This window comes from Narcine bancroftii, chromosome 2, assembly GCF_036971445.1.
Source record: "Narcine bancroftii isolate sNarBan1 chromosome 2, sNarBan1.hap1, whole genome shotgun sequence".
Taxonomy (NCBI): domain Eukaryota; kingdom Metazoa; phylum Chordata; class Chondrichthyes; order Torpediniformes; family Narcinidae; genus Narcine; species Narcine bancroftii.
In genome coordinates, this window is record NC_091470.1 from 67,651,366 (window position 1) to 67,664,023 (window position 12,658).

At 38.7% G+C, this 12,658-nt stretch overlaps 2 protein-coding genes across 9 annotated transcripts in view; one reads left to right on the forward strand and one right to left on the reverse strand.

Moving 5' to 3' along the window:
* LOC138753680 (TATA-box-binding protein-like) overlaps positions 1-11,381 on the forward strand; it is a 33,124-nt gene extending 21,743 nt beyond the window's left edge. For 2 of the 7 annotated variants that reach the window (XM_069916964.1, XM_069916967.1), the window contains exons 4-7: positions 402-493; positions 620-787; positions 7,089-7,183; positions 11,170-11,380. In XM_069916964.1, coding sequence (XP_069773065.1) covers positions 402-493; positions 620-787; positions 7,089-7,183; positions 11,170-11,363 — 549 coding nt within the window. In that variant the 3' untranslated portion in view covers positions 11,364-11,380. Of the gene's footprint in view, positions 1-401; positions 494-619; positions 788-7,088; positions 7,184-8,517; positions 9,743-9,899; positions 10,145-11,169 lie in introns of those variants that run through there. The other 5 variants (XM_069916966.1, XM_069916962.1, XM_069916963.1 and 2 more) reach the window with 4 other exon arrangements.
* Positions 1-12,658, reverse strand: part of ktn1 (kinectin 1) — a 223,205-nt gene that overhangs the window by 198,019 nt on the left and 12,528 nt on the right. The gene's annotated exons all lie outside the window — the stretch shown is intronic.

The following is a 12,658-nucleotide window of genomic DNA, read 5'->3' on the forward strand; positions in this document are numbered from 1 at the left end:
TTTTTAACAGAATATTAATGCCAATAGAGCAGAGCACCACACAAATGTTGCCCAAATGTAGTTATTTCACATTGACAAAATAGAAAATATGTCACACATATCTCTCTAATGACTGCATGTTTCCAAATGAAAGTTTAAAAACATGTACCATTTCTCTTGAATGGCTTTTCAAAATGTTTCCAACTTCTTGGCTCTAACTTTTATTTTGTCATGTAAGATTCCTATGATGCTATAATCTACAGAATTACTATCAGCTTTTCATAAGTTTTAGATAAAACAGTTTCTTGTTTTCTTCAATACTTGGCAAGTCTTGGAATGTGGAAACTAAATTGCATTAAACAATTAGTCTGTTATTAACTTTGGTTCAATCATTAGTTTTACTGACTTGTTCTTCATTTTAGCGGTTTGCTGCAGTAATAATGCGAATCCGAGCACCCAGAACTACAGCTCTGATCTTCAGTTCAGGCAAGATGGTTTGCACAGGAGCTAAAAGGTATTGCATCCTGCTTTTGATAAATCATTAAAATATAAAATCACTTGCGACAGATTACATGTGATCAATGTTCAGGATTTTAATTAATATTAAATCGTTATTTCTCTCTTTTTTTAAACCTAACAGCGAAGAACAATCTCGATTAGCAGCTAGAAAATATGCTCGTGTTGTTCAGAAACTTGGATATCCAGCAAAATTTCTTGATTTTAAAGTCCAGAACATGGTTGCAAGTTGTGATGTGAAATTTCCCATCAGATTAGAAGGTTTGGTTCTTACACATCAACAATTCAGCAGGTACAAAATAATATTTAAAGACTGGCTACCTTGTAAATAATTTCAAGCCAAAATGGATTAGTTTTAAATTCGATATATTTTATAAAATACAAGTAGTATGGTGCTATCTCAATGTTCCACAAATCTAAAGGCAGCAATGGTTAAAGGAAGAGTATCACTTTGTAATTTTAAATAGCATATTTCTATAAAATAATTGCTTTTCTTCTTTGTGATTAGAAAATATCACAACTTTCAATTAATATTTTTCACCTATTCAAATAAAATATACAGGTATCAATGTACTTGTCAGCTAAGAGGCAATAATTAAAATTCTGGAGAGAGAGAGAGGGGGGGGAAAGCAAAATAGGAATTATGTTAATAGTAATCCTAACATCGAAGTACTCGAGATGGCAGAGACCGACAGCATCGAATCCACGCTGCTGAAGATCCAACTGCGCTGGGTAGGTCACGTCTCCAGAATGGAGCACCATCGCCTTCCCAAGATCGTGTTATATGGCAAGCTCTCCACTGGCCACCGAGACAGAGGTGCACCAAAGAAGAGGTACAAGGACTGCCTAAAGAAAGCTCTTGGTGCCTGCCACATTGACCACCACCAGTGGGCTGATCTCGCCTCCAATCGTGCATCTTGGCGCCTCACAGTTCGGCGGGCAGCAACCTCCTTTGAAGAAGACCGCAGAGCCCACCTCACTGACAAAAGACAAAGGAGGAAAAACCCAACACCCAACCCCAACCCACCAATTTTCCCTTGCAACCGCTGCAACCGTACCTGCCTGACCCGCATCGGACTTGTCAGCCACCAACGAGCCTGCAGCAGACATGGATATTACTCCTCCATAAATCTTCATCTGCGAAGCCAAGCCAAAGAAGAAGAATCTGTTCTAGTGTACTTGATGAAATAAAATAAGAATGGTGGTTCAAGGGAGAAAAGAGTGAGAAGAGTGTTGAAAATGTATTGAAATGAGAAGTCGAAACCATTTGCAAATGGATTTTGATGATGTGAGTGAAATTGAACTAGAAAAAGAGAGATGGGAGCATTTAATAATAGAACTTTTATTATGCATAGTTATATTTTAGTATTGAGTCTAATCATTTCAAAATACAGTTTTCTGGGGCCTCACCTGGGACTCGGGTTATACTCCCAGGAATGAGGGCTTTAATCAGCTCTAAAACAAGAATTACACAGTGCACTCTCTTTGGAGAAGCAATAATGAATGTGGCTGTATTTGGCAAGGTTTCTGGACACATTTGCTAATCCATATTCGTTCCTAGTACTTAATAAAAATATATTTGCCCAGGCCAAGACCTCTACAATGGATAATGCTGTGTAGGGTAGCAATAGATATGGTACCAATGTATGTATGTTTTTTAAACTACCAAATTGATCTAATTTTGGATTATTAGATTGTTAACATAAGGAAAACTGTTGAAGTGTTGATCCTCCTGAACTAAAGATCCTTTCAACTTTTAACACTTGCTCAATTTTTTGCCCCACTTATAATACTCCAGATTCATGACTTGTTCAGCAAGCAAGCACAAACTCAGAAAAGACTGTACAACAAGCTCTTTAATCCCTTACTAATCAACCAATTTTCCCCTGCAGCCGCTGCAACCGTGTCTGCCTGTCCCGCATCGGACTTGTCAGCCACAAACGAGCCTGCAGCTGACGTGGACTTTTACCCCCTCCATAAATCTTCGTCCGCGAAGCCAAGCCAAAGAAAGAATCACAGAGCACCTATGGCATAGGGATTACTTAAGGTGGTATGTGAGTGGAAAGAAAAAGGTTGAGAACCACTGCTGTAGAGAAATAGATCAGATGTCAATCCACAAGACCATAAGGGGGGCATAGAGGATCACTGGAGTGCCTTCCCCCCGCCCCCATCAACATGATCTCCTTGAGTTGTTGTCAGAAGAGGGCATGCAAAACCATTCAGGACCCCATCCACCCTGCACATAGGATCTTTCAACTGTTCGCATTAGGGAAGAGATACAGGAGGATCAGAGCCAGCATCGCTAGGCTAAGGAACAGCTTCTTCCCATGTGCAGTGGGAAAGCTGAACGACCAAAGTAACTACTCACACTAACCATCCGAGACGCTCATATTCATGAAACATTATTTATTTACTTATTTGTATATATGAATACTTGCCCTGCAAATGTATGGTTTGTCTTTGTGTGTTCTCTCTGTCTGTCTATCTGCGTGTTTTGTACCGATGGCTGGAGAATGCTGTTTTGTTGGATTGTACTTGCCCAATCAGATGACAATGAACTTGATTTGACTTCAGAATCACAGCATATCAGGAACTCATCAGTGAAGACAGCCAATGAGTTTGCAATTTCAATGTTTACACCTAAATCAAAACTTAACTTGGGAAATTACTGATATTCCTAAATTAAAATCTGGTTTATCATTTTAAATCTCCACTTCAATTCAATCCCATCAGTTGCTCAAAAATGAAATCTGATTTTTTAAAAATTCCACTAGATGGCAATGTAATTTGTTAGAGACACTTGTGTCTGTGTCTAAAAATATAGAGTCTAAGACACATTTTAATCGAGACTACATCAAAACTGATTTCTTTCACCCCACAAATTCTACTCGACCCACTGAGATTCTTTTTTTTCTGTCTATAAGCATGAACATGTTATTGAAGTTATATTTCATTGAGTTAATTTTTGAATTTTTTTGGTTTTTATTAGTTTAACAATCATAATTTCTTCATGTCCACTTCATTGCTTGGTGCACTGTCTCAAATAATAAGTTAAAATTCAATGAATCTGTTGTTTTTACACCAAAAATTGAAAATTAACATTTGATTTAAGCAACAAGTGAGGCAGTTAGAATATGCTGATGCGTACCTGGTAATCATGACTTGCACAGATTAAATTTTAAATTTAGATATACAGCATGGTAACAGGCCATTTTGGCCCACAAGTCTATGCCACCCAATTTACATCCAATCAGCCTATACACCTGGTACATTTTGAACAGTGGGAGGAAACCAGAGCCCCCAGGGAAAACCCACACAGACATGGGTACAAACTTTTAATTCAAATTTAATTTAAATTATTTATTAGGGATCACATGCCATTGCTTGCTTTATTTATTTTAATTTTCCAATGAATTAAACAGAAATATCTTGAGTAGAGCAAATGTAAACTCACAAAAGAATCATCTCCTTGAACATTCACATTATTCAATTTTTAAAAATAAACTTTAGAAATATTGTTTGATATACATTCAATGTAGTTACTGTTTGATTAATTTGCATATGCAAGTTGCTTGCATAAGGCCTGCACGCCCTTCACTGGAGGTGAAATGCGTGTCGCCAACCACAGGCTTCTGCTGGGAAGGGGGGGGGAACCACGCCATCTTGTGTCAGATGACTGGGGCGGTCGCTCAGTCCGCTACACCATCCCCTCCCCCCAATCGCTGCCACCCTTTAAGCAAGTTAACATATTGTCTTTGGGCAGGTGGCCTCCGTGTATGACCCGGGGATCCGGGGAGGGCTGGTTTGAGTCCAGATGTGCTGCCTTAAGAGTGCTGCCACCCGCCAATATCCAAGGTGAAAACGACACTGTCGCATTGCAACACCTTGAATGGGCCTTCATCAGGGGCATTGTAGGGGTGTCCCTTGCTTTCCTTTCTGCACAAAAATAAATTCATTGGACTGCAGGTTCACCAGGATGTGGCAGGGTGGAGAGCTACATCGGGAAGGTGGCAGAAGTTTCTGTCTTCTTGTTTGTTCCTTCAGTCGCTGGAAGGTGTTTGGAGCATTGGGTTGTGGGCCGGGAGGGTTGAAATGAATATCCCCGGGATGGTAAGCGGGGAGCCGTACACCATCTCAGCTGACGACGCTGGTAGGTTTTCTTTTGGTGCTGTGAAAATTCCTAACAGCATCCATGTGAATTCATCCAACCAATTTGGGCCTTATAGTCGAGCATTCAGGGCTGCTTTCAGGTGGCGGTTGAAATGTTTGATGAGGCAGTTTGCCTAAGGATGGTAGGTTGTGGAGTAACTGGCTGCCAGAGAATATGGCTAGTTTGGCCCAGAGCGAGGATGTAAACTGGCCCCCTTGGACCGAGGTGATGTGGGTCAGAACTCCAAAGTGTGTGACCCAAATGGACAAGAAGGCTCTCGCGTAAGTCTCTCTGTCACATGTGGATAGGGGCAAAACGGTCGATTACTGTGAATAAATACCACATGCCTTGGATCACTGGGAGCGGGCTGACAATGTCTACGTGCACATGTTCAAAACAGCGCTAGGCTGGGTCGAAGCTCTAGAGCGGGGCCTTGGTGTGTCCATGCATTTTGGCGCATTAGTAGTCCAAACAAGTATTAGACCACAGGGTTACATTATGGTGGAGGCTGTGCCACACTAACTTGTCAGACAGCAGGTGGACTGTGGACCTTATGGAAGGAACACCCACCATCACCAGGTTGTGGGTATGATGAGTCTAGGGAAACCTGTGGACATGTCACACAGTGAAGTCGGGATCCCCGGCGAAGGAAGCAAAGAGGATCATTATGGAAAGTGTAGTGATTAAGAAAGAGGAAGTACTGGAGCCTTTGAAGCATATACAGGTGGATATGTCTCTGGGTCCCAACAGGATTTTCCCCAGGAACTTGAGAGAAGTTAGTGAGTAAATAGCAGAGGCTCTGACAGTGATTTTTCAAATGTCATTAGAGATGGGTATAGTACCAGAGGATTGGTGTATTGCTAATGTGGTTCCTTTGTTTAAAAAGGGTTTGAGGAGCAAGCCTAGCAATTATAGGCCTGTAAGTTTGATGTCTGTGGTAGGTAAGTTGATGGAAAGCATATATGTAAGTATCTGGAGAGACAGGGTCTGATCAGGAACACTCAACACGGATGTGTGCGTGGAAGGTTATATTTGACCATCTTGTTGATTTTGTTTTGAAGAGGTGACTAGGAATGTTGATGAGGGTAGAGCAGTGGATGTTGTCTATATGGACTTCAGTAAGGCCTTCGATAAGGTTCTGCATGAAAAGTTAGTTAGGAAGGTTCAGTCACTAGGAATTAATTTTGAGATAGTCAAATGGATTCAACTGTGGCTGGAAGGGAGATGCCAGAGAGTCATAGTGGATAACTGTTTGTCAGACTAGAAGCCGGTAACAAGCAGTGTGCCTCAGGGGCCCCTTGCAATTTGTCATTTACATTAATGATCTGGATGGTGGGGTGGTAAATTGAATTAGTAACTATACAGATGATACTAAAATAGGTGGAACTGTGGATAATGAGGAAGGTTTTCAAAGATTGCGGACGATTTGGACGGCTTAGAAGGGTGGGGTGAAAGATGGCAGATGGAGTTTAATGCTGAGAAGTGTGAAGTGCTTCATTTTGGTAGGAATAATCAAAACAGGACATACATATTAAATGGGAGGACATTGAGAGATGCAGTGGAGTAGAAAGATCTAGGAATAATGGTTAATCACTCCCAGGAAGCGGTGGGGATATCAATCTAGGGCATGAGACTCCTAATAATTTCTGAAAACAGTTAAAAATGCTCATGTATAGTATGTTCACATTAACCCTCCAAATATAGTGAAATGTGAATTTCTGCAATTAGAGATATGGCTACTTTTTGAATTGCTATCCAATTCTCTTACATTATTAAATCAATGTTTCTGGTCCTTTTATTGTAACAATCATATTTTATTCCCAGTAACAAATTGTGAAGCATAATGGGTTATGTGAAATGATATTGAAATTTCAAGTCAACCTCACTTTCTTTGCGAGTCGTTTCACACGATTTCATCTACATCAGTTGTGTTCAATTAATATTTACATTAGAGATTTTTAAACAATTCTCTGGTTGAGTTGCAGAAAGCTATTATTCACAATTTTTCAACCAGAATTAAAATATAATGACAACCTTAAGGATTCTGCCTGTAGTTCTTACCAAACAATTTCCAACATTTTTCCTTCATTCTTTAATTTTTACAGTTATGTTTAATTGATTGTTATCTAAATCAGGATTATACTGTTGCTTCCAAAGCAAAGAGCTTCAGTGTGACAGGAAGGCAACACACAACATAGGGATAGTGTGTGTAATACATGAAAATTGGGATACTGGGAAATGGGGAAAATTGGCTTTGATTGGCCACTATGAATTTACTTTAAAATCATTTTTCTAAAGACAAAGCTGGTACCTATGTACTTAAACTTGTGCAAAAGGCATGTACATCTGCAGGATGGTGAGCGAACTATGATCTAAATTTTATAAATATTTGCTGGATCTCACAAAAGTTGAGAAATTTCATTCTTACTATTTTCACTTCCAGCTATGAACCAGAATTGTTCCCGGGTCTTATTTACAGAATGGTTAAACCAAGAATTGTTTTGCTCATATTTGTTTCTGGCAAGGTTGTTTTGACAGGTAAAGACAAATCTAATACTATATATATTTTAACTTCGATTATTGCATTTTGAGAATGATCAATTTTCAATTAAGCTTATTTGATGCATTGCTTAGACCTTTATAATAAGAGAGACATTTAAAAAAAGATTGTTTCTTTACATGGGAGAAATAAATAAATAGCTATAGCCAAATATTGAAGTGCCTCCTTGCCTTTTGACAAGTGAAAAAAATCTATTTTAACTTTGTGGAGTTTAGTCACTACCATTTAATGTGTATTAATTTCATTGATTTCTCTTGCTTCCTTCATTTTTGCGATTTTTTTTTTTTTTTTAATTTTTTTTTTAAGATGTGTGATCTAATTATTCATTAGTTACCTGATTCAAAGCAAATATGGCCCATTTGGTGGAGGTCAAAGATTACGGGTTGAAGTAATAAAGGAAAAAAAGAATAAAGAGTGACATGAAGATTTTGTTTGATTGAATCCACTATTTGTAAATGTGATGGGAGATAGATTCCACTGTGGCCTTCAGGATGGAATTGGATAAACACATGATGCTGTAACCATTTCCATAATTCTATGATATCTGTGAGGATATTTCTCAGGCAGATTTCTTAACTAAAACATCATCTTAAAAGTCAAAGTGAATGAGTAGTTGAATTAAATGGGCCACAATGGTTATATTCTTAAATATTCAAAAATTATGATTTATAAAGTACAAATATTTCTTGAGTTAGGTTTTCCAAATTATGAGTTTTATTCCTTCCCTCAAGGAAAATTAAATATTTAAATAAAATCCACAAGTTTGCTGCATTAGGAGAAATTGTGTAGACCAGTCCTTTATTTAGCAAAGTTGAGAAGAACTGAAGGTGGTTTCATTGAAGCTTACAGGACTGAACAGGAAGGTTGTTTTCCCTGGGATCACATTTATGGAATAAGGGGTAGGTCTCTTGGGTCTGAGATGTCAAGAAACTTCTTTAGTCCAGCCTCAGGGTGATAATTCTTTGGTATTCTCCAGCTTAGAGGGTTGTGGATATTCAGCCAATGAGTTCATTCAAAACAGGGATTGGTAAATTTCTGGAAATTAGTGGAATCAGGAAGAATAATCAAGTTAAGGTTTAAAACAAAAAGCAGAGCTGGCTCAAAGGTCCTGAGGCCCCATGCTCGTTCCTAGTTCTGGTGGCCCAATGATTTATCTTGCACAAAAGACAGGTGTTTTGAAGAACTGGATGTTAGTTTCATCAAAGAAATGGTAAGAATATTTTAGTGTGGTTAATTTTGTTTATGATCTTTTTGTCAAAAACAACATCAGGAAGTTATCAAAAGAATTTTTTAAATGCCTGTTTTTCTCCAGGTGCCAAAGTACGTTCCGAGATCTACGAAGCATTTGAGAACATCTATCCCATCTTAAAAGGGTTTAAAAAGGCATAATGAAGAAAGCAGGGTCTCACTACAGTCATCTAAATACCGTTCAACTCTTTACACATCTACTCAATAATTGAAATCAATATCCACTGCTGAGTACATGAGAAAATAATATTTTCTGATGGCACAATTTCATGATATAAATATTCGAAAGGTGGGCGGGGAGGTGGAGGCGTGGAGAATTGGACCATTTAAATTCAAGAAACCCCATAACTCCATCTCCACCACATCACCACATGTCACACAATTCCCATTAAAGTGTTATTCTAACTGTAAATTATTTCCATTTAGTAACCACACTTTATCTGAATAACTTATTGTAACAACTACAATTTTACTTTTGATTCTTTCAACTGTCCATTGATTAACTTTATAACATTTATCACCTTAAAATTATCATGCAAGATCAGTGCTCAGTCACCTTCTTTCAAGACCAAATAGCTCACGTTTCTTAATTTTCTCCACACTAATCCAATACCAGGGAATAATCAAATAGCTCTTTGAAATACCTCCAGTCCTTTGGTGACCCCTTAATCTCAATCAGTATTCTGAATGAGGTGTTCTGATTCTGAACTCTAGATTATAAATATAACTAACTCCCCTTTAGGTTTTATAACTCCGAACTTTCTTTTTCAGTTTAACTTTTTCTAATTGTTATTCTACATTGGTTAGGTCTATGTTCTTGGATTACTTGATCTCTTCACGAAATTTGTGCCTTTTCCATTTTTTGTTCTTTTTGTATGCGGAACCATTTTAATTTCACTATTTATTTTCAAAGAATGTAATTTCATTATTTAATCCCCATATATTTCATCCACATCATTTTGTATTTTATGCACTGTCCTTCCTAGTTGTAACCAATTTTTGAACCAAATTATTGATATAAATTTGAAAGTTGTAATTCCAACATTTAACCTGCTCCATCTTCTAGAGATTATTTTGTAAATAATGTGTTGAAACACATTATTTAAAATGTAAATTTTGCTTGATATGAGAGGAAGGAAGTTGGATGTTTTGAAGATAATTGTGTATATATCTGCAACATTTTCAATGCTATGGAAACCAACTTTTTGAAAGAAATGTTACACAAAAAAACACAAGGTTAAGCCTTCCAAATTGTACTATATTTCAAATTATGCTTTATAATTTTGTCAAAAATAAATGTTTTCATTGCAGTATTCTTAATTTTATTTTTCCATCTTGTTAAATATTTGACCTATCTGGAGGTTTCATTGGAAATTGTAAACATTGGTGATTTTTCTTTGTTTGACTTTCCTTGCTGCACATCCTGATTATTGTTTCTCTGTGTAGAACCAGAAGGTCCAAATCATGATCCTTGAACCAAATAGGGTGCTTGCAGACTTCATGGAAGTGGAAGAAAATTGCACATATGAATCAAACATGCATTGCACACTGTGCCTACAACAATTTTGGTCCAAACTGTCTTAACTCTATATTAAAATTACCCTTTTATAATTCTGGGAACCCTTCAAACAGGGCATACCTTTAGCTGCTCATATTTTTAAAGCCTATAACTTAATTAAACTTGTACCACATACTCATTTTTTTTTAAGATGCTCCCTATTAGCTTAATATTTACAATTACTGAACAGCAATTAGCTTATAAAGGTTCATTGTGCTGAGTTAATTGACGAACCAGCTATGATGTCACTGGTTAATTTAAATTTACTGTGTGTCTAACTTTAAGAGTTAGATTTCAGTTTTATATTATGAACAATTGCAACGATGGATTAGCCAGTTCGGGATATTAGAAAGTTTCTGACAAGGGATAAATGACTTAAAGCTGACTGGAAAATGTCAAGTAGACTAATATTTAAGACTAAAAATATTATTTATAAAAATTATATTTATTTGGACAATTATCTAAAATAATTGTGTATGCATAGGATTTATTAACCACTGTTTCACAGAGTGTATCTAATATATTTTAAATGATGCTCTTATTTTGTTGCTTGGACCCAACATAAATTGTGAAGCTACTACCATCCCAAATATTTTACATGAAATAAGGGGAGATTTGATAGAGGTAATCAAAATAATGAGAGGTATAGACAGTAAATGTAGGGATGCTTTTTCCACTGAGGGTAAGTGAGATACACACCAGAGGGCATGGGGTAAGGATGAAAGGGCAAATGTTTAGGGGGAACATGGGGGGGTCTTCCTCACACAGAAAGTGGAACAAGCTGCCAGTTGAGGTGGTAAACGCAGGCTCAATTTTAACATTTAAGAAGAATTTGAACAGATACCTGGATGGGAGAGATATGGAGGGTTATGGACTGGGTGCAGGTCAGTGGGACAAGGCAGAATAATAGTTCAGCACAGACTAGAAAGGCCAATTTCTGTGCTGTCATGTTCTAAATATTGAGAGCTGTAAATAAAACTAACTGCTAGGATGCTGTTTTCATGTTTGGAGTTAAAATTTAAATGAAGATTATATTTCAATCATTTTGGAGGGAAAGTTACAACACTCTCCTCGTCCCTTAATATTATCAGGTTCCAAACTAAGGTAAGATTTCCACCATTTAATTTTATATCCTATAATTGTTCTCTGTACTTACAGGATATATTCTTCAAAAAGAGATGAGTTTTCTGTATTTGAACTCGCATTTATATGACACTGTTCTTGATATAGCACAGGTAAATATACATAACCGAACTCTCATGCCTGAGCCCTTCATCAAAGTATGGAAAAAAGTTGGCAGAAGTCAGAACAAAAGAGTAGGGGGGAGGTGTGCTCACGAAGGCAAGAGGTGATAGGTGGAGAAGGGAGAGAGAGGACAGCAGCGATCATAGGGAGGAGGGATGGCTCTCCAGAGGGGGGTGGAAACCGAGGGGGTGGAAACCGAGGGGGTGGAAACCGAGGGGGTGGAAACCGAGGGGGTGGAAACCGAGGGGGTGGAAACCGAGGGGGTGGAAACCGAGGGGGTGGAAACCGAGGGGGTGGAAACCGAGGGGGTGGAAACCGAGGGGGTGGAAACCGAGGGGGTGGAAACCGAGGGGGTGGAAACCGAGGGGGTGGAAACCGAGGGGGTGGAAACCGAGGGGGTGGAAACCGAGGGGGTGGAAACCGAGGGGGTGGAAACCGAGGGGGTGGAAATGGATGGAAACAGAGGACAGAAAACAGATAAAAACAGAAGGGTGGAACCGTAGGTGAGGAAACAGAGGGTTGAAAAGGGGTTGGAAAAGGCGTGTAAACAGAGGAGAGCAAACAGAGGGGTAGAAAATGAGGGCTAGAAAGGGAGGGGAGTAATCAGAGGCAGAAACAGAAAGGTTGAAAACAGGGTTGGAAATCAGAGGGGTGGAAACGGGAGGAAATGGGGCTGGAAACAAAGGGATTAAAACAGAGATTTGAGACATTTGAGTGGAAACCGGTGGAGACAGGGGTGAAATGGGTGGAAAGGGAAGGGAGTAATCAGTGAGGTGGAAACTGAAGGGTAGAAACAGAAGGGATGAAAAAAAAGGTTGGAAACAGAGGGTGGAAACAAGGATGGAAACAGAGGTGTGAAACGGGAGGAAAGGGAGGGGAGTAATCAGAGAGGTGAAACGGGTACAGGAAAATGCCTTAAATATTGTACCCTGTGACTGTGTTCTTTGAATGAAAGCAAACAGTCTTAGTGAGGTGACCTTGTCTACTCAACACGAATGACTGCTCATTCCCGCTACCGTTATTCAAATAAAGTTTGTTTGCATTGTATTGTGTGCTTGGTTGTACTTTTTGTACCTTGACAGGAGCACGGCTAACACATTGGTATAGTCAGCAATCTCTCACTGGGCAGATCACTGTGTATGTTGTAAGCGGCCACAAGGATACTGGGTCATCGGATGGAGCAGCAGTGCACCTTCGAGACCCTTGAGCTCGAACTGCTTCACTGATTCAGGGTAACATTGTAGTCCCTCATATGAGGTTAATCTGGTTCCCTGCCAAGAGAAAAAGAGCCAAATCACAAGACAGTACCTGAGGTAAGATGGGTTTATGTTGAAATGAGATGAGTTTTCGTTAATTCGAGAAGAATCAATGTTGATAATGATGAGTTTATAAGAGAATTAAG